The sequence below is a fragment of the Lissotriton helveticus genome, chromosome 5_1 (assembly GCF_964261635.1).
Source record: "Lissotriton helveticus chromosome 5_1, aLisHel1.1, whole genome shotgun sequence".
Lineage (NCBI taxonomy): Eukaryota > Metazoa > Chordata > Amphibia > Caudata > Salamandridae > Lissotriton > Lissotriton helveticus.
In genome coordinates this window covers 1,092,778,262-1,092,799,600 of record NC_136065.1, presented here as the reverse complement: position 1 = coordinate 1,092,799,600, position 21,339 = coordinate 1,092,778,262, and the positions used below count along the sequence as shown (strand labels likewise).

The window sequence follows — 21,339 nt, the reverse complement described above, 5'->3', positions numbered from 1 at the left end:
GATTCTATGTGAAAAGGTTTCGAAGTGTCAACTTTTAAAATACAATATTATTCCTTAAAAATCACAACTGTAACCAAAACGCTTTTACTCAATTGTTTGCAGGAGATGTCCCAGGACTGAATCTATGATCCAGTCCTGTGGTTAGAAAAGTAAACTACAAAGTATCTAATTGCATTTAACTAGAAATTCCCATTGAGTTCAATGTAACATTGTGTTTGAAATTGTGTTGCCCATGCCAACAACTGTAAGGATAAGTTACTTACCTGTAATCCTAGTTCTCTTCCAGGGGTATCCTCATCAAAGTCATAAGCACTGAATATTCCCGCCCATGTGCGGGACCCAGGAAACAATATAAAAATATATATGTAAAAAACACATATCTCGCTCCACATATATGTATGTACATATATTATTTTTCTCACACCAATGCAGCTCCATAACTGAGGCTAAAACAATGTAAACACATATACATGCACTGCAACTAGTAAGGAAGCAAAAGAAAAAACACATTAGATCAAATAACCTTTGAAACTTTGTGTTTTAATGAGTAGACCACTCATAAATCCTGAAAATTGCTTGTAAATAGACATTGTTAGCCCTCAGGCTGCATTGCAAAACAATAGCACAGAAAATGAAACCATTTTCAACAAAAACTGGCACCGTGCCTTTAAGGCAGCCATGACCCCAGGCTTCCCATCATGCCTCAGGGGTGACAGTTAGGTCAGTTGTTCTTTGCATAACCCTGAAGACAGGGCTCAACCACAAGATTGAAATAGTACAAAATCTCATTTACCTGGGGAGGCGGGTGGGTTGCTTATGACTTTGATGAGGATACCCCTGGAAGAGAACTAGGATTACAGGTAAGTAACTTATCCTTCTCTTCCAGGGGATCCTCATCAATAGTCATAAGCACTGAATAGAATAGCAAGCCCAACAACCACCCGCAGGTAAATGAGAAGTATATGACCCAACCAAGTCATGACAGCCAAATAATTCAGCTGTTAAACAGATTCCTCAGTGAGGCCTGGCCCACCTGGGTATCTGCTCTAGTGTCAGAATCAAGACAGTAATGTCTGGTAAATGTATGGACAGACCTCCAGGTCGCCGCTTTACAGATCTCAGACATGGGCACATCATGTAGGTAAGCCGCCGTGGCCGCTCTACCTCTAGTGGAATGCGCCTTAGGAGTAAACCCCAAAGGTTTTTGCGCCAATTGGTAAGCAAGTTTGATACACAAAACGATCCACCTGGAAATGGAACGTTTCGATGCTGCATGGCCAGTTCTGATCGATCCATAGTTAATAAACAATTGATCAGAATGTCGAATAGACTTGGACCTGTCTAGATAGAACTTGAAAACCCTCTTCAGATCCAAAGAGTGTAACGCCCTCTCAGCTGGAGTAGAGGGATTAGGAAAGAAAGTGGGTAAAGAGATAGACTGATTGACATGAAAATCTGACACCACTTTCGGCAGGAAAGAAGGGTGCGTTCTGAGCACCACTCTGTTCAAATGAAAGACTGTATACGGTTCTTTAGTACACAGGGCCTGAATTTTGCTCACCCTACGGGCTGACGTAATCGCTACCAAAAAAGCCGCTTTCCAGGAAATATGCTGTAAAGTAGCTTTATGAATGGGCTCAAAAGGTGGGCCCATCAACTTTGATAGGACTAGGTTCAGCTCCCAGGGAGGAGAAGGAGGCAGTACAGGAGGGTACACCTTTTTCAGACCTTGCAGGAAATCTTTTACTGCTGGCAACTGAAAAAAAGAGGTTTGTGAAGGTGATCGCCTATAAGCAGTTATAGCGGCCAAATGCACCTTAATGGAGGTAAACTTCAAACCTGCTTTAGCAAGATACAATAAGTATGGAAGAACTGCCTCTTCCTGACTCTTCACCGGATCATGACCATTCTGCACGCCCCACATATAGAACCTCTTCCACTTGCATGCGTAAGAATGTCTCGTGGAAGGACGTCGTGCTTCTCTCAGAATGGACATGCAGTCTTGTGGCAGTCCTAGATGGCCGTAGTGAATGACCTCAGGAGCCATGCTGCCAAGTTCCGTGACGGAAGGTTGGGATGGTGAATCCTCCCGTTCATCTTCGATAACAGGTCCGGCCTGCATGGAAGCCTCTTGTGAGGAGACACTGACAGGTGAAGGAGGTCCGTGTACCACCATTGCCTCGGTCAGTCGGGGGCAATCAGGATCATTGTTGTGCACGAGTGATTCAGCTTGCTCACCACCTTCGGGATCAGCAGAAGGGTTGGAAAGGCGTACACAAATTCCCCTGACCAATCGATCAAAAGAGCATTCCCCCTCGTTCCTGGTCGATAGAACCTCGAGGCGAAGCTTGGGCATTTGCTGTTTACGTCGTCCGCGAAGAGATCTATGGAAGGACGACCCCAAGCCTGGAAAACGTCGTCTAGTACTTCGTCGTTGAGAACCCAGTCCTCTCTGTCCTCGAAGTGTCGACTTAGTGCGTCCGCCCTCACGTTTTGCTCTCCTGGGAGGTGGACTGCTTGAACAGACAACTTGCGAGCCAGAAGCCAATGCCAGATGCCCTGAGCTTCTAGTGACAGAGTCCTTGAGCGGGTTCCTCCCTGCTTGTTTAAATAGTACATAGTGGTGGTGTTGCCCGTTTGTACTAGCACCACCTCTGTCTGAATCGAGGGAAGGAAAGCTTTGAGAACCAAGTGGACTGCTCTCAATTCCAGCAAGTTGATGTGGTAGGTGCTTTCTTTTGACGACCACAGACCTTGCACCTGAAGAGGGCCCATGTGCGGCCCCCAGCCTTGCAATGATGCGTCTGTGATGATCGTTTGCGTAGGAGGAGATTGATGGAAGAGAACTCCCACTTGTATGTTTTCCTTCTTCGTCCACCACGGAATGGAAGCTCGTGCTACCTCCGACAAAGTGATCTGATCGTCCCATCGATCTGATTGCTGGTCCCATTTGTCCTCCAGATCCTGCTGAAGAGGACGCATCCGAAATCTGGCGTTCGGTACCAAAAATATGCAGGAAGCCATCGACCCCAAGAGGGAGGCTATCTTTCGCACTTTCTGAGTCCTGTTGCGAAGAACTTGCTGGCACTTGAGCGCTATTGAAAACTGTCTCTCCTCCGAAGGAAACACTTTTCCTACCTCGGAGTCTAGCAGAGCTCCTAGGAAGTGAATCTTCTGAGTGGGATGGGAGACCGACTTCGTGAAGTTGACATGCAGGCCTAGACGTTGACAAAGTTCTATGCATGTCTGGAATTGATTCCGTACATTGTCTGGAGTTGGACCTTTCAACAGCCAATCGTCTAAGTATGGGTATACGAAGACTCCCCTGCGGCGCAGAGCTGCCGCCACCACTGCGACACACTTTGTGAACACTCTGGGAGCCGACTTCAACCCAAAAGGAAGGACTTTGAACTGGTAGTGAGAGGTCCCCACCCGGAACCGAAGGAATCTTCTGTGATCTGGTCGTATCGGGACATGAAAATATGTGTCTTGAAGGTCCACCGAACACATCCAATCCCCCTTCCTGAGATGTGGATATATTTGATGGAGTGCCAACATGCGGAATTTTTCTTTTCGTACATGTAGATTGAGTGTTCTCAAGTCCAGAATAGGTCTGTATTCTGCCTTCTGGCCCTTTTTTCTGACCAGAAAATACCTCGAGTATACTCCTTTCCCCCTTTGAGCCACCGGAACCCTCTCGATGGCTGATTTCTCGAGGAGTGTCTCTACTTCTTTCTTTAACATTTGTAGCTGGTGGCTTGACGTTGACATCGGAGGAACTGGCGGAGGTAGACGGTGGAAACGAAGACAGTACCCATTCTGCAGCGTAGACAACACCCATTGATCTTTTGTAATGGCCTGCCACTCTGTCCTGTGATGTGCAATGCTTCCCCCCACTGGAGTGGGCAACGGCGCTGGGGGAAGTGAAGACTCATTGCTTCTGCTGAGACTTATTGAAGTTGTTGCCTTGGCGCTGATTCCCATTTCCTTTGGAATTGCGCTTGCCTTTGTATTGTGATTTCTGTTGGCCTTGTTGGTTCTGGCCCTTCTGCCATTGAGGGGTTTGAACCCTCTGCTTCGAAGTTCCCTTGGTGTCCGAACGGAACTTCTTCCTAAATTCCTTTTTCTTTTCAAGCCCCACGGGTTTGAGGGTGTCCAACTCAGTCTTCATACGCTGCATCTCCTCATCAGCACTCGCACCAAAGAGAGACTTGCCCGAAAAAGGAAGATTTAGAATCCTGGCTTGAGCCTCGGGTTTTAATGCCGTAAGGCGCAACCATGAGGATCTCCTCGCTGTGATTCCATGCGCATAACCATGCGCAGCCAGCGTTGCCCCATCTGCCGCCGCTCCTATAATCTGATTGGAGACTTGACTGCCCTCCATCAGAACCTCCTCAAAGTCCTTTCTATCCTCCTGAGGAAGTTTCTCAGAAAATCTCTGAAGTGAGTCCCACAGAGATCTATCATATCTGCCGAGCAGCGCTTCCGCATTGGAGACTTTGAGGAAAGAAGCGGAGGTGTTACAAACTCTTCTCCCCCAGGAATCTTGCACCTTGCTGTCCTTATCCGGAGGCACCGTGGATGAGGAAGCAACCGCATTGGATTTTCTAGCCGCCGCAATGATTACTGAATCAGGCGGGGGATCAGATTTGAGGAACAGAGGATCCTCCTCAGGAGGACGATACTTCTTGAGAATCCTCGCTGGGACGGACTTCACCGTTGCCGGCGTCAGGAAGACTTCATTTACTGGGTCCATTATACCCGGGACCATCGGCAACAAAGGTTTGGGTGTCGTTCTGTGCTGTAGGGTTTCAAATAGGACTGTTGTCTTGATCTGTGGAGCAGTCATAGGCACTCCTAGCTTCAGGGCTCCCCGGCCCAAGATATCCTGGAATGAAAAAATATCCTCAGTTGGAGATATCCTTGAGCGTGGACTGTTTGTCAAGGTCGGAGAGTAATCCCTGTGAGAGCGGGTCCTCGAAGAACTTGAAGAACTACGGGTCCTCCTGGACCTAGATCTTCTACTTGAGCGCGTTCTAGAGTGCGATCGGTCTCTGCGACGAGATCCTCTCTTACTTGAGTGCCTAGAACGTGACCGTTCCTTACGGCGATGAGCCTGGTCTCTAAACGCTTTCAGCCGATCAGCTGTCTCCTTGTCCTTGGCCCAGTGGTGAAGAGGTCTATACCACCGTGGGGAAAGACGAACAGTAGGAGATTTGTGTGCGGAATCCTTCACTGGAGAACGTGATCGTGGAGGTTGATCCGCTTGGTCCTGTTGCGATCTTGCAGGGGACTTGGATCTCTCCCTATCCGAAACACTGTTTCGTCCATCCGAAGATCCGCCACTGCGAGATGCTGAGGAGGATGAGGATAGGCTCACTATAGATCTAGAGGAAGACCTGGAACGAGATCTCTCTTCTGTGACTCTCCTTCTCTTGGCAGGAGGCTCCTGTAGTGGAGATTGTCCCACCTCCACAGCTGATGCAGATCCTGGAGAACTTAACTGAGACCTTAATACTTGAGACTGGTCCAATGGTTCACCCTCCTTTTCCTGCAGCACCTGCTGCAAAGGCGACCTCCCCTGCGATCTTGCAGGAGAGATGTTCAGGAGCTGCGAAACACTCCGTTCTCTGGATCTCCGCTGATCCATCGACGGTGGCTGTATCGACGCCGAGCAGGTAGATGCTCCCTCGACGTCGACCGTGGTTTCCTCGATGCCGACCTCGGGTGACGATGAGTGTCCTTCGGCATAGAGCCCCTCGCCGTCGAAGGTTGTCTACTCGACGACGACTGAGGCTGCTTCGACGCCGATCGCCGGTGCTCTGTCGGTGACGGGGTGTGCCTTGAGGCCAAATGCCGCTTACCCGAATGCGACGGAGGCTGCCTCGACGTCGAACGCCATTGATCGGGCGTCGACGTGGGCTGCTTCGACGTCGATCGACTATGTGTCGATAGAGGCTCCCTCGACGCCGAACGACCATGACTAGTCGTCGAAGGAGGATGGCTCGACGCCGAACGCCGGTGGCCAGGCGTCGACGGAGAATGCCTCGACGTCATAGCATGACGATGCTGCTTCGACGTCAGGTGGCTCGCCGTCGAACTCTTCTGCTTCGACGGTGACCTATCCCTCGACGCTGTCTGTAGCGGAGGTACCTTCGATGTTGACGCTGAAGACATCTTCTTCGTCGCCGTCGACTGCTTCTCCAACGCCGAATGTGAACCAGTCGGGGCTTCTTTCGACGTCGACCGCGTCTTCCGACTTTTCTGCTTCTTGGGAGATCTTCCTCTCTCAGAAAGCCCATAAACACGAATTCTCTCACGTTCTTTCAGAGTTCTGGATGATAAAACCTGGCAGTGTTCACAGGTTTTCGATGAGTGAGAGTCTGGTAGGCACAGGATACACACTGAATGAGTGTCAGTCTTGGCCATCTTCCTTCCACAAGAAGGGCACTTGTCAAAGAGTGAAGGCATCTTTGACAGAAAAATTACCTTTTTTAAGCCAAAAAAAGGTAGAAGTAACACCCTAAGTCAAAAAGACGTCGAGTGAAAGCAAAAAATTGTAGATAACAAGAATATTTTTTGACAAAAAGTCAAAAAGAAAGGGAGCTGTTTCACCAGGGTCCTGACTGAAGGAGCCGGAAAGAACAACTGACCTAACTGTCACCCCTGAGGCATGATGGGAAGCCTGGGGTCATGGCTGCCTTAAAGGCACGGTGCCAGTTTTTGTTGAAAATGGTTTCATTTTCTATGCTATTGTTTTGCAATGCAGCCTGAGGGCTAACAATGTCTATTTACAAGCAATTTTCAGGATTTATGTGTGGTCTACTCATTAAAACACAAAGTTCAAAGGTTATTTGATCTAATGTGTTTTTTCTTTTGCTTCCTTACTAATTGCAGTGCATGTATATGTGTTTACATTGTTTTAGCCTCAGTTATGGAGCTGCATTGGTGTGAGAAAAATAATATATGTACATACATATATGTGGAGCGAGATATATGTGTTTTTTACATATATATTTTTATATTGTTTCCGGGGTCCCGCACATGGGCGGGAATATTCAGTGCTTATGACTATTGATGAGGATCCCCTGGAAGAGAACTATTGTAATCAAAAAGTCTATTGCCTATTTGAAAAGTATTTAACTAAAGTAACTCATTCTGAGAAAGTATATTTTGATACCTTGCTGGTTCTAAAATAAAACTATAGATTTTGATACAAAACAATTGGCCTAGAGTTCAGTTCTTGAGTGTGTGAGACCATTTGCTGACTGAGCGTGTACAAAAATGCTTTACACTGTCCTCTGATACTGCCTTACTGCTCGACCAAGCTACCACTTTAGAGAGTAAGGTATATCTAACTTTAGCCTCTGTCAAACCTCTGGGGACTGTGGACTCTGTACACACTGTACCTTACTTTGGTCCAGTATATACCAAGCCACTTTCTTACGCTGCAAGGTCACAAGGAGTAGCTCTAGGACTTGCGCCTTGGCATCCTCGCCCCTTCTAGGATGCTACCCGATTTCGCTGTAGGTCTTGCCACCCATCTTTGCTACAAACCCTGTCCTCTGAATGGTACCTCATCAAAGTAAAGTGCAACATATGTGTTGAAAACAACTGCAAAGACTCAAAGTATTGTGCCTACTGCAGTCCACGTTGCTGAAACTGATCATGGCACGGTCTGCAAGACCACAAAAGGCAGTGTCTCTGTTGGGCAGAGAGTGAGACATCATTCTCAATGATAGCTCTGACTTTGAACCATTTGAAACTCTTTCTGAATCTCTTCAGGAGTCTTGTCTTATCACAACCAATCCAGCAAGGAGTTTGGAGCATACTATGTCTGAGGTAAGCAAGGCAATGCATGTGTCATGTTCCGTCCTTACCTTGTGGCAGCATTTCCTGGATACAGACAGAGAGGGCTCGACTCCGTACTCGAGCCATGAGCGCATTCCTCATTTCCGGTTTAAGGGAGTCAGCGGTCTAGCTGTACTCCGGAGGCCGCCGGCATCGTCGAAGCGCTCCTGGGGGAAACCACTTAAGAATGGTTGTTTCCGTCCGTTCTGCGCTTTGGATTCTGGATTCCTGAAGCCGCAAGCCAGCATTCCTGCCTGCATTTCTCCGAGACGTTCGCAACGCTGCCACGCTTATCTTCTCAAGCCTGTCTTTCCAGGAAGCGTGAGTATCCGACCGCTCCGAGACGCGCTCTCGCTAAGAGCCTTCTTAGAACCACTGCATTCAGGACGCCCTTCCTTACTTGCACCGGTTGTCTTGCTGGCTTACCTGGGTGCGTCTATTCTTTGTTTTGCCATTTGCCTTGCTGATTTTGTTGTACATTTACATTGCCATCGCGCAGGAGTGCATTGCCATATCCCTTTCTGATTTTGTCGTATACATACATAGCCAACGCGCAGGAGCGCATAGTTTGTTTTGCCATTTGCCTTGCTGATTTTGTTGTACATTTACATAGCCATCGTGCAGGAGCGCATTGCCATATCCCTTGCTGATTTTGTTGTACATATACATAGCCAACGCGCAGGAGCGCATAGTTTGTTTTGCAAGTTGCCTTGCTGATTTTGTTGTACATTTTCATAGCCATCGCGCAGGAGTGCATTGCCATATCCCTTGCTGATTTTGTTGTACATTTACATAGCCATCGCGCAGGAGCGCATTGCCATATCCCTTGCTGATTTTGTTGTACATATACATAGTCAACGCGCAGGAGCGCATTGTTTGTTTTACCATTTGCCTTGCTGATTTTGTTGTACATATACATAGCCAACGCGCAGGAGCACATTGTTTGTTTTACCATTTGCCTTGCTGATTTTGTAGTACATATACATAGCCAACGCTCAGGAGCGCATTGTTTGTTTTACCATTTGCCCTGCTGATTTTGTTGTACATATACATAGCCAACGCGCAGGAGCGCATTGTTTATTTTGCCATTTACCTTGCTGATTTTTCTACGGCCACACTGGGAGTCCTTACGTTGGTTGTCCTCCTACCGACACCGGAGAGTGGATACCTGTTTCACACCCGAGGTCTTCCACTTCAGTGGTCGTGTACGTTGGGGTCCATAAACAGAGGGAGACACAGTATCAAGCTCCCCGGTCCATCCAGCAATCTTTTTTGGCTTCCTTCCCCGTGCCCATCAGCGTCCTCAATCTGTGTATAGCCGGCTTAGGAGGTAGTTGGGTACTGTGGTGGTGGTCCATGTAGTCTCTGCAGGATTGCCTTACAGGTCACAGGTAAGACTTGTGGGGTCCTTGACAGCATGGTTGCTCAGCGACAGGTCAGAAGTCTGCTACCCAGCCAATGTGGTTTCCGTCATTCATCATACGCCTGATAGATTCACTCATTGAAAACAACTGCCTGAGCGATCTGTAAAACATCAATTCTCTTCTATTATCTTACTTGCATAGGGAATAGGACAGACTGTCCATACAGTTTCAACCCATGTCAAGGTTCTTGAAGAAACAGCCAAATCAACAATGATTGCACTGGGACTTATCTGTGATAAACAAGAAGTTCACAGAACCAATATTTTGCAAATCAGAATGGCTCTGTTTTTTGTCCTGGCTGCCAAGGATACAGTGCGTCTGCCCTAGAAGGTGTTGAATAGTGTCCATCCATATCCAATCCTTCTCTCAATATTCATGAACAAGTAGATCATATGAAAGACATCATTAAAGAGGTGAATAAATTACATGAAGGATTTTGCCTAAAAGGAAACAGTATTTGGTCTTGGTTGGGAGTTATATTTAGGGGGTGTAGAATAAGGATTTTTTAAATAGTAATTGCTTTTCTCCATCTCTTAGTGCTTCTTTAAAGTCTCATACAGATTTGCTTGTAAACTGTTTACCAGCTCACCAGAAATAAAAACCCATTCCTTTCCACTGACTATTCCTGAAGACCGTGAACAAAAGTACTTATGGTTGTGTAACTGAACTATGTCAAGAAATTGGCGATTTTGAAATCATAAAGAACAGTTTGATGGCAATAAATCTGCTTAAGTTTTTCAGCTGGTGGTGGTACTAAATGGAAGAGATTGTTAATTGATGTAATTTGTGTTGATATATTGCATATTTACTGAATGTTATGTTGTTTAGCCTGCAAACATTATGTATGTACTTGCTAAACGAAGCAGGTTAAGCCTTCTCACTTTTGACGTACCCTGCCTCACATTCATGCCTGACGCAGCAAAGCGAGAAGTTTCAATGAACCTAGCTAATCACCTGGATGCTCCTTTGCTGTATCTTTTTCAATATATTTTTTTACACTTCTGATGAGAAAGGCATGCACTTATTTAGACCACTACCTAGGTTTTGGTTTCTGTCAAATCCTTCAATTTCCTATGTGAAGAAAATCTCCAAATGCTGAGGAAAGTTGGTGATATGGTTAGTATTTGAATACTAAACGTCTTAGAGACGTGAATCCAAGTCACTCTGTGCTGCAATAGGATTATTTGGCATAGTAAACCTGTTTTAGTCTTTAACTAGGCTTCTATTGATTTTTCTTCCACGTATGTAGGCTTCAGAACTTGTCCTCCTGGTTAGGGGTCAACCCTTCTCCACAGATGGAGTGGCACAGCTACCTCTTCTATCATAGGATGTTAAAGCAACAGGGCATCCCCCAGAATACTAGTCTTGGTGGGAAACAGGTAAACAGAAACACACTCAATCCAGTTCCCTTTCACACGTTTCACTTAGAATGATGTTGCTGAGGTTCTCTAATAGCTCTATATAAAACTATTGTCACCTTTTTTCAATAATCATACTCCTAGCAAACCAAATGAAGAGAGGATGCTGGGTCTTGCATTATTTAATTTCATTGTAGGAGAATAAAATATAGGTAAATCATGCATACTCTTTTTAAATACATTTGTTTAGATTTTCTTTCTGGCAGTTATGCATCCTTCATTTCATCACTGTAATGTGCAGTTCATTTGCCATATTAGCTCCTGATAAACTTTTGCAAGCAATTTTCTACTTTACCACATCTTTTCAATTGGTGTTGTTAAGAAATTAGTAGACACACTGGCCTATGTACCCACGCCTGAGAAAGTGTATTTGATTTAATTATAATTAATGAAGCACTGTTAGTAAGGGTGCGAGCAGCATGTTAAGTTTCTGTAAATTCTATTAGCTGGGAGCTTTGCTCTAGGTCTCATACAGAAACACTTACACCCTGGTGTATGTGTACCTAAGGGATGGGAGATTTCGATTGCCCTGCTCGGGATGTCCCTGTTTAGTTATCCTAGCTGTGTGGCAAGAGTCGTACCAGGCACTCTTGTGGCTGGTGAGATCAAGGAGGTCGATGGACGAAATTCTAACCATACACAATAGGAGTAGCACAAGCCACTGAGCATGTAAACAAAACCTGTGTGAGATGGCTATTAAGTGAGCAAGAACAGTCCCATGCACTGGACACAAACTTGTGTCTATTCTGATTACAGGGTTATAATGAGAAGCACACAGAGTGATTGTTACGGTGTTAAAGTATTATTAAATAGTTACAATTGTGAGCCACAATGTTTTAGAGAACTTTCGAAAATGTGGGGAATTACAGGTAACTAATGGACAAAAGAAATGTGCATCACTAGTGAGAGCGGGCCAACAACCCCAAGTGTTAATCTCTCCTGCATCCGGCAAGCGATCGTAGCTGGACAAAGAGGAAAGACCGAGCATGCCAGAGGGATGTTGAGGATACAAGTGATGGACCATGCATTGGAAGTAGCAGTACATTATCTGGAAGGAAAGAAAAAGGCAGCAACACTGGTTGTTATCTCACCTGCAGAGCTGAGTCTGGCAGGAGGTGTAATTGCTGTGTGTTGCTCATGGGTATTGCCATATTAACAATACAATGTCCTTACTTTTACGGAAGTACCAATGTTAAAAAATTTGTGGCTTATTCCTTCCAATGAGTGCCTTTGTGGACATAATGCATTTCGATGCACTGCGTTCGGGTTGAACTAGAATGGGTTAATAAGTTACTCTATCGCAAAGACAGTGAAACATCGCCAATTGCAGGATTTTCAACACATCTACTCTGAGCATCTAACATTCTGTGGGCTAGAGTTTCATGAGCGAGGAAGAACATTAGGTGGCAGCACTAAAATACGCACAGAGAATGCCAAATGTTGTTGTGCTTGGAACTGGAGCTGGGAGGCAGGAAAAGAGTAATGTGAACTGTCATAGGGAGGAGAGTGAGCAGCCTAAGAAGTGCCTGTGAATCCTGGCTTAGTGAGGCTGGCTGAAACAATCACTATGAGGCCTGGCAGAATTGAAGACCCTCACATAAGAAGTTGCTTAATTACTTGCATTCAACTAGGGTATAAATAATAGTGGCTTGCCTCCTCAGCCACTACCGAGCCCAATAGCTCGGATACGTGCCCAGCCCCAGCTGTAGTGAATAAAACCCACATCTAAGTTGAACCAATATATTACTGGCATTACCTAACTTTGTGACACTAAAGTATGAGCATTTCGCTCATAAGACTCCTTAAAGTGGGACCTAGAGTGGTGTCCGTTAGTGGCCTCACATTTAGGGCCCCCATATTATCCCAAAAATATGGGGGGTGGGGTTGCTCCACAAAATTCTAAAGGTCCTAAGTGACCATAACCTGTTGGGAACCAGAACCTTGGGCCACAGAACCAAATGTATAATCTTACAACTTTTAGAGAGGCAATGGTGGAAGGCACCTTAAATATGTTACGTCAACCTGCATGAAGGCAACTTGGATGTGAACTTCTATTTCATGCAGCAGTCACTATTTTGCAAGAGAATAGGCTTTATCAAAGAATACCGATAGGCTTTTCCCCATTAGGAGTACAGGTAAAAAGCCTTTGTGTCTGAACTGTATGTTAGGCTGCATTAACTACTAGTGGCATAGCTCAGTCTGAAAGGATAGCAACCACCAGCTACTGTGGGTGTGGTTATCGTTTAGATGACTGCCGTACCCCCCCAGTACAGCCATGTGTTCAACTGGAAGAACTTCAAAACATGCAGTGGACTCAATTATCAACACTTAAAGAAAACCATACAGTAGGACAGAAAGAGTCAAATGAAGCCAGAGAGGAATGCTTCTACATGTGAAGCAAAGACCCGCCCTTTCCACACTCAATACGCAATGAATCTCAAATCCATTCCTATTAATTGTTAGTCTGCTCGCCTGAAAACTAATTGTACTTATTAGTAAGTGTTGGTGCAGTATATCTGCTCACTTAGAGCAAGATAGTTTTCAGCAGCCAACAAGTTAACTATAGGTAATCAAGCATTGACTTGCCTTGTTCACGGCACAGCACATAGTACTGAACAACGGCTGGTCAGTTTAAGCTTGTGCTAGTGACTTCATCAGTAAAGTAAATGAAGGCCTCTGTAGCATTGAATCAACCAGCAATTATACTATGACCGTACTAAAAAGGAAATGGAACAGTCAATTCTGGAGGGTGTAAACAGGAGATGACTTTACCTGTAAGTGACAAATGGAGACGCATCTTGGAGGCATCTGAAGCCACAACAGTGGCAGACATAGCCTGTCCCATTTTGAACTGTTTTTCTGGATGCTTGAAGATCTACATAAACACATACTTAGAATTAACAGGCTATATTTAATAATTATGTTTTAACTTTTGATGCAAGCAACAGGTGCATGTAACTGAAACTGCTTAAACATTTAAGTGAAATATACACAACAGCTTCATGCTGCTAAGGGTACAGTTAATCTTGCTTGTACTGTGCTTTTCACTAAAGGCAAAATCACTAATTACACTTAACAGTTTATATGCTCAAAACACACTACATTGGTACATATGTTAAGAGTGGAGTGCTTCGAAAATAGGAGTAGATGTATAAGGTGTGCATCAAACTCAGTAGTTTTGTAAAAATAGAGCATTTCAGACTAGGAGCAGAGCTCAGAAAGATATTAGTGAAACAGCTCTATTATTTAGACATACCGGTGAGCAAAGGAAGGAGTAGACAGCTTATTGGATCGAGAAAAATGCTAGTTTAAAATAGGAAACACATTTTATTCCCCTCCTCCACCAGAATGCATCAAGCCTCTAATCACAATTCTATATGTAACCTTTAGCTAGTTGTGTAGCTTGTTGTGGCATAGGCGAACAAGTTACTTACGCTCTGTCTAGTGGATACACATCCAACCACAGATTCCTCATTGTAGAATACTCCACAGGCGCCAGCCAGACTAGATCTGGAAAGTTTTCACTAGCCATGCTCCTGTGCACCACTAGGTGGTACCACGTGGCTCCATATGGACTCCATACTGATTTGGAAGTGACAAAGCGGAGTTGAACATAAATGCCCCTCAAGGAGCTGGGAGGGCAGTAGGGCTCTGCAATTACAGTATCCACTAGAACTAGTGTTAAAGAAAGTAACTTACTTTTTCTTCTGATGGATACTTCTAATTTAAGATTCCTCATCTTAGAATAAATACAAAAGCAGTACCTCCCCATGGTGGAGCGTCTAAGGCAACAAGATTCCCGCAGGACTGAATCTGAGAAATGTCCTTCCAGTCAGGCCTGGCTGTCAAGGTAGTAATGCTTCCTGCATGTGTGCACTCATGCTCACGTCACAGTCTGACAGAAATCAAGAAGAGGCACTTCATGTGCTAAGCAGCAACCTTGGCTCTGGAGGAATAAGCTCCCAGATCTTCCAGACGCTGCTTCTTGGCCAGTGCATAGCAGATCTTAATGCAGAGGACTACCCACCTCAACATGGTCCTCTTCTGCACAGCCTTCCCTTTCTTCAACCTGGGCAACCCCACAAAAAAGCTGATCATTCACACAGTGTCCCCTGGTACGATCAATGTAAAAGTCTAAAGACTCTTGGGATGCAGCTGATGAAGCCTCTGCTCCTCTTTGGAAGGGTGCGGAGGAGTGCAGATACTAGGGTAAGGGACTGCCCAATGTGAAAGCGAGTCATGACTTTAAGGAAGAAGGCTGCCTGAGACCTCAGCACAATTTTTTTGGGGGGAAAGATGGTGTAGGGCGGTTGCACTAAAAGTGCCTGAGGTTCACTCGGGTAACAGGCTGAGGTGATAGAAATGAGGAAGTAAGTCTTTATTACAAGACGCAACAAGCAGATATGCAGCGGTTTTAACGGTGTACACATGAGAAACGTCAAGACCAAGTTAAGGACCTATTAGGGCATTACAAACTGTTTGTCAGGAAACAAGTTTCAAATCTTCAAAAAATCTCATCACAATAGGGGATTAAAACAAGTGCAGTTGGTCCGGCAAACACAAAAATGGCTAAAAGGGCGGATGAACAGCTTTTAACAGTAACCACTGAAAGGCCTTGCTGGGCCAAAGACAAAGAAAGTAATACAACGTCTAATAGGTTGGCTTGTAAAGGGTTTGGACTTGCATACTCCACACCAGGCCACAAATATGTCTAAGTACCCAATGTAAAGGGACTGGGCAGAAGGGCACCTGACGGCAAGGATGACATTCACCACTACGGGTGGCAAATAACACGCACTTTACACCTGCCACTGAACCTCCATGCATTGGGGTGTAGACTGTACAGAGTCAGGTGAAGAACCCTGCTCTGCTGGTGCAACTGATGATCCTCCCGAATAAGATCAGAGAGCACATAATCGTGCCCAGAATTTCCAGCTACCACGCTCTCCTGGCCCAATCTTAAGCCACTAGGATGATTTGGGCCTAGTCGTTTTTCTATCTTTTTTAGAACATGTGATAGAGGCAGGAAAGGGAGTGTGTTCATGAGTCCAATGTTCGCTTCCAGACAGAATTCATTTATTAGTGTGTCACTTCGCCGAAATGCCAACATGCAAAATGTTTGACACTGCACATGCAATGGTGAAGACCAGTTCTAGTAATGGCTCTACTCACTGCCAGAAGATTGCCTGTGACCTCAGAATGTAGACGCCATTCTTAATCTGCTAGATGCCGCCAGCTGAGCTCAATGGCCCTGGCATTCAAAGATCCCACCAGGTGGTTCACAATCAGAAAAGGCTCTGACGCTCCAGCCAACTCCAGAGATGTAGATTCTTCTACAACAGGACACTGGACCCCACCCCTCCCTGCTTGCAGCCCAAACTCCACCATGCTTGCTGCAGTACCACATGCCAGTAGTGTCTTCTGTGAGAACCTGCACCAGCCTCACACTGAAAGCAGAAGGCCTTACCGAGAAGAAGGTCTTCTGCGTCTAACAGACTGATATGGAGTGGAGTTTTTTTCCTGAGGCCAGAGCCTTCCACAGATGATTTACCCCAAACTAGCAGTGACCCATCTGTCACCAATGTCAGCTCTGGGCGAGCAACAGAGTGTGCCTGACACTGGTCCAATTGCTGCTGAGCAGCCACCACTGCAGATCGTGTGAAGTCTACTCTGAAAATTTGGATAGTTGCAACAGAGGCAATGTCTTGAACTGTAAAGTATCCAGGACAGCTCAAATAAAAGAAAGCCTCCACAAAGGAGTCAGGTGCGACTTAACTTGTTGATCAAGAACCCAAATGATGTCAGGAGGCTCGCTATGGAATGAAGACGGTCTACAACTGACTGTGGCAAGCCCGCCTGCAACAGACAACAATCGAGGTAGGGGAGAACTGGCATTGCCATACCCCAAAGATGGGCAGTAACCACTAAAATCACTTTCATGGATACCTGAGGAGCACTGGGAAGGCCAAAAGGAAGCACAGCAGACAGAAAATACTCCTGGCAGACTCTGAGCCACAATTAGCATTGTGAGACTGCTGATGGGTTTATGAAAATACACATTCTGCAGGTCTAAGGACAGAATCCAATCACACGGGTCCAAAGCAGACAGAATATAGGCCAGCGTGAACATTTTGAATTGGTCCTTCGGTACGAAGGCATAAAGAAGGTGAAGAACTAAGCTGGGCCGAAGGGTCACATCCTTTTGCAACACAAGGAAATAGTGTGAATAGTGATCCTACCAAACTTCCAAATCCAATATCTCTCATGGTCCCCTTTTAAAAGTAAAACTTGCACCTCTTGCAACAGAATGGACATGTGTTCTCCTAAGATTTGCTCTGATGTAGGTGGAAGATTCAGCAGAGCAGAAAAAGTACGGCATGGCCATGCTGTATGATTTGAAGGACCCAACTGTCAGACATGATGGATCACCGCCCTGGTAGAAAGTTCTGGATCCTACTACCTCTAGAGGAGCCTCAGAATGTCGTAAATTGGTGAGGAATCTGTTTGGCAATGAGCTATAGATCCATTGAGTGTGTGGTGGCTCTACCTTTTTTGTAAAGTTCCAAAGCACAATTAACTTTTTCAACAAGCAAGAGCCATCAGAGGGGATATCCATGACAGATGCATGTACGTCTTCAGAGAATCCTGTGAAGCACATCCAGGCATGGTGGTAGAGCACCACAAAGGTTACAAATGCCTTTCCCAGACAATTAGTAGTTTAAAGGCCATTAAGAATGACATATTTGGCTGTTTCTTGAACACTCTGAATGGTTAGAGCCAGTAAGATCTTAAGACCTTTCTTCTGAGACAGTTAGCATGATTTTGCTGGTCATGTTCCAGAGGGAATGTATATATCGACCCTATAAAAAGACTACATTGACTGATCTCAATGCTAGACTAGTCGAAAAGAACATTGATTATGAGAATGCCTCAATCCTCTTAGATTCCCTTTTCAGGGATGCAGTAGGGTTTGAATTTGGGTTTACATTGCTGGTTGAAGACTTAACAACCAGACCCTCTTCTGATGTCAAGTTATGTGGATCAGTTGCAGCTAAACATACATTTGCTGTTTCGCATTACTACACTTGAGAAGAGCGGAGAAGAGAGCATATCAACAATTTTAATCGTCAAACCCAGGATTTTGTTTTTCTAGTCTTCCATCACTTTTGAACTATGTTCACAAGGAGGGTCCGTCAGTTGGAGGTGTGAAATCTGGCCATCTGCCTAACCTCATCCATGCTCATGACGAGCTGAGATCGTCATGAGGCATGGCGCTCCGGTGCTCATGACGAGCTCAGCTTGTCATGAGCCGTGGAACGCTCACACGCGGGGATAATTCCCCTGCTGTGCTGAGCGTTCCATGGGAACGGCTGTGGTCATGACGAGCTCAGCATTTACTTGCAAGGTGTTTCCCTGGGAAACCTTTTGGTGGTGAGGTGGTAGAGGGACAAGGACTAAAGTTCCACCAGCAGATCGGCTGTAACTGCTCTAGTGAGTCCTGGTGCAGAGGTGCTGGACGGGTTGGCAGCCTTGCACACTACACAGTAGAAAGGAAGAGGGGCTAGAGGCTGCAAGAGGGGCCTGGGAGACAACTCCGGGAGCTCCCAACAGAAGATTCTGGTCGTGAGTCGTGGAAGCAGACGGTTTCTTCAGGCCTGGGCCAGGCAGCTCGGTACAGAGTGTTTGTGGTCAGCTGGCTCTCGTTCATCAAGGCACTCTCTGGTGTCGGCCAGGGCCAGCATAGGGGACAAAAAAAAGATAGCTGAGCCACTCTCTGTACAGGCATCTATGGTGCCGACATCACTTGGAGGATGGTCGTCGGTGATGCCGTTGGAGCCCGGACTGGACATTCAACAAGCGTTGGTCACAGCAAGGGTCCAGTACCCCGGGTATTGGTACAGGAGGGCTCATGGAGGTTCTGGCATCTTCAGGCTTGGCAGGAACATGGATCTGATCCCCTTCTCCTGGGCGGCTACTGCTCAGTGGACCCAGTGGACAGCAGCTCATTTAAAAACCAGTTGTCGCGGTCGGTACTTCGACTACAAAGGACATGCTGGCTGCTGGGAGAAGTGCTGGCAACATTTTGGGGCTTGTGGAGGATGCACAGATGCAGCACGAGTTGGGTCTTTACAATTGTCGAGTCTCTGTGCGACAGGCAGGGTTTGCCAGTCTTCAGTTCTTACAGGGTCGGCGCTTCAGTGTCCTCCTCTTTTCAATCAGTGGAATTGGATGTTCTGGATTCATGGAGTCCCCTAAATACTAAATTTAGGGGCGTTATGAGAGTGGAGAGTAGTAGCCAATGGGCTACCTACCTTCGGGGTCACAACGCCCACTATATGACCACTTCCTGTGGAAAGTGGGCATAACCCTGTCTGAGTTTCCTAAAATCTTCTACTACCAAGATAGCCGGATATTCCTAGAGTGGGGCACATCAGGCAGCTCACATTAGGTGTATGACTGTCCTCAGTGCGCTCTACGCCTACTTTGCATACGTATTTCCCACCTGTCCTGGTGCCAATTGGCTTCAGGGCAGGGGTGGCATTCTCCCATGACTGGGGGATAATGGGCTCGTATATCAAAGGCGGCATGGCTTTGAAGACTCTGGCCTTGATATGCCAATTGTTAGCGATCATGTTTGGATAAGGTGCAAACCACCTCCTGCAAGAGCAGGCATTGTTTCTGACCTCTGCCAGTGGGACTCCTACCCATAGGGGGTCAGAAACAAGTTTGTGCTGTCAGGCTGGACTGGACCAGTCAGCCAGCACACTAGTGGACTAGTGAATGGGTGAATGTATGAATCAATCCATCACTGGAATCAGTGTGGGTTTATTTATATGAGGTGTTTGATACCAAACATTTTTGGTTTCAGTGAAGCCATCATGTAGCTGAGACACTTGTTATCACCAGTGCCCAGTACATATACTCATGTTGGCTTCCCTGTTTAGTAATGTCCAAGAATCGACCTGGACATCACAGAGGCAGGTCTGTTTATGCAGATACATCCCCACATGTAAAATAACGCACCCTGCCTTAGGCCTGTAAGATATCCTGGAGGGGTGACTTACATATATTGCATGCAGTGTCTGTAGGCATGGCACACAAGGTGTGCTATGTTGTTTCTTCACTTTTGTCTGCACTATGTCACACAGCCGGCAATGGCAGTTTGCATGAGTTTGGTGCGGGGCCGCTTAGGGCGGCACAATACATACTGCAGCCCTTGGGGACAATCTTTAGCATCCATGCCCTAGGTACCAGGGATACAGTTTACTAGGGATGTACAGGGGTGCTAAAGGTATTACCAATTGGAGGAATAATTGTACAGTTTTAGGGTAAGAGATCTGGAGCTGGGTACCTGGATAGCAGGAACCTGGTGCTCTTCTGTCAAAAGTGCATCATTTATCAGGCAAAAAGTGTGGGTGACCAGGGCAAAAAGGGGCACTTTCATACACCGACATGTTCCATAAGTTAATTAATGTAAATATTTTTAAAAAGACAACTTTAGTTAGTTGCACACTGGTGCCAGAACAGAAAGAGTGACCCAAGAATCAGTTGGCTGACTTCCTGTTTTCAGTAATGTCTGTGTTTAGTAGTCTTCCCTGGGGGTTGACCGAGCTCTGGGTCAAATACCACAGCTATCCACATCACCTTAATGGGTCCATTTGCAAGGAAAAAAGTTGATGTTGCCACAATACGTTTTGAGGCCTTTCAGGATGATAGCTACATATGTGTGGTACAGCGTTTATCAGAAGAAACACGTGAAAAGAGAATAGTGGAAAATTTGCTATTATCAATTAAATTTCTCTCCATTCTTCGCTTCTAAACGTCAGCCAGGATGCAAGAAAGGACATATTTTGCTAAATAAACTCCGAATCAAATGACAAAATGGGCAACCCCAAAATCAGAGTTGTACAAATAAACACAGCGATTCTGCCACATTTAAAAAATGCAGTGCATAGATTTCCTTTATATCCATTTTACTTTCATTATATAGTACGATATGAATTGCGGAATAGTACGTACTAAATATCATAGTAAGCTGCAGTTCAGTTATTGGCTGTGGGTATTGATGTTTTGGACAATCAATAAATACTAGATATCCCTATGGCCAAAAGGATCTAACAGACATAAAGGAATATTACTGTTGTATATCAGCCAACAGGGCAAAAAACTACAGATGAAAACAGCACCATTTTCTTTTTTCTCCTTTTTTAACAGAAATGTTCATATGAACGATTGGACTGTTTGGGAACCCATAATCAATCTAAACAAATGGCTCCTTAATGAATTTCAAATGTTGTCTACTTTTTAGAAATGTACTAGTTTCAGGGTCACCCATGGATTTCACACCTGTTTGCACGACAAACTAAGTAGAAAGCACAAAAACAAATAGGAAAATGTGACTACCACTTTTAAAAATGTAAAAACTCTGGGTAAAAAAATTAGGTTCTGTGTGTTCCTGAAAACTGGCATATCAAACCTTTAGTTGATGCCATAAAAAAAACCATAAAATAAATAAAAAGGTACACATTCTACATTTTGGACATTTTCGCTGTTCCCTCCAGGGAATTCCACAAACCCTGGGTACCTTCGAGATCCCCCAGCATGTGGGTTAAAAATAATGCAAATTTAGCTGGATACCTTGTGTA

General features: G+C 45.5%; 1 protein-coding gene across 3 annotated transcripts in view; it reads right to left on the bottom strand.

The window, feature by feature from the left end:
• The window catches only part of PDCD11 (programmed cell death 11), a 627,216-nt gene that overhangs the window by 163,078 nt on the left and 442,799 nt on the right, over positions 1-21,339 (bottom strand). For all 3 annotated transcript variants that reach the window (XM_078643694.1, XM_078643695.1, XM_078643696.1), the window contains exon 24: positions 13,466-13,568. In XM_078643694.1, coding sequence (XP_078499820.1) covers positions 13,466-13,568 — 103 coding nt within the window. The remainder of the gene's footprint in view (positions 1-13,465; positions 13,569-21,339) is intronic.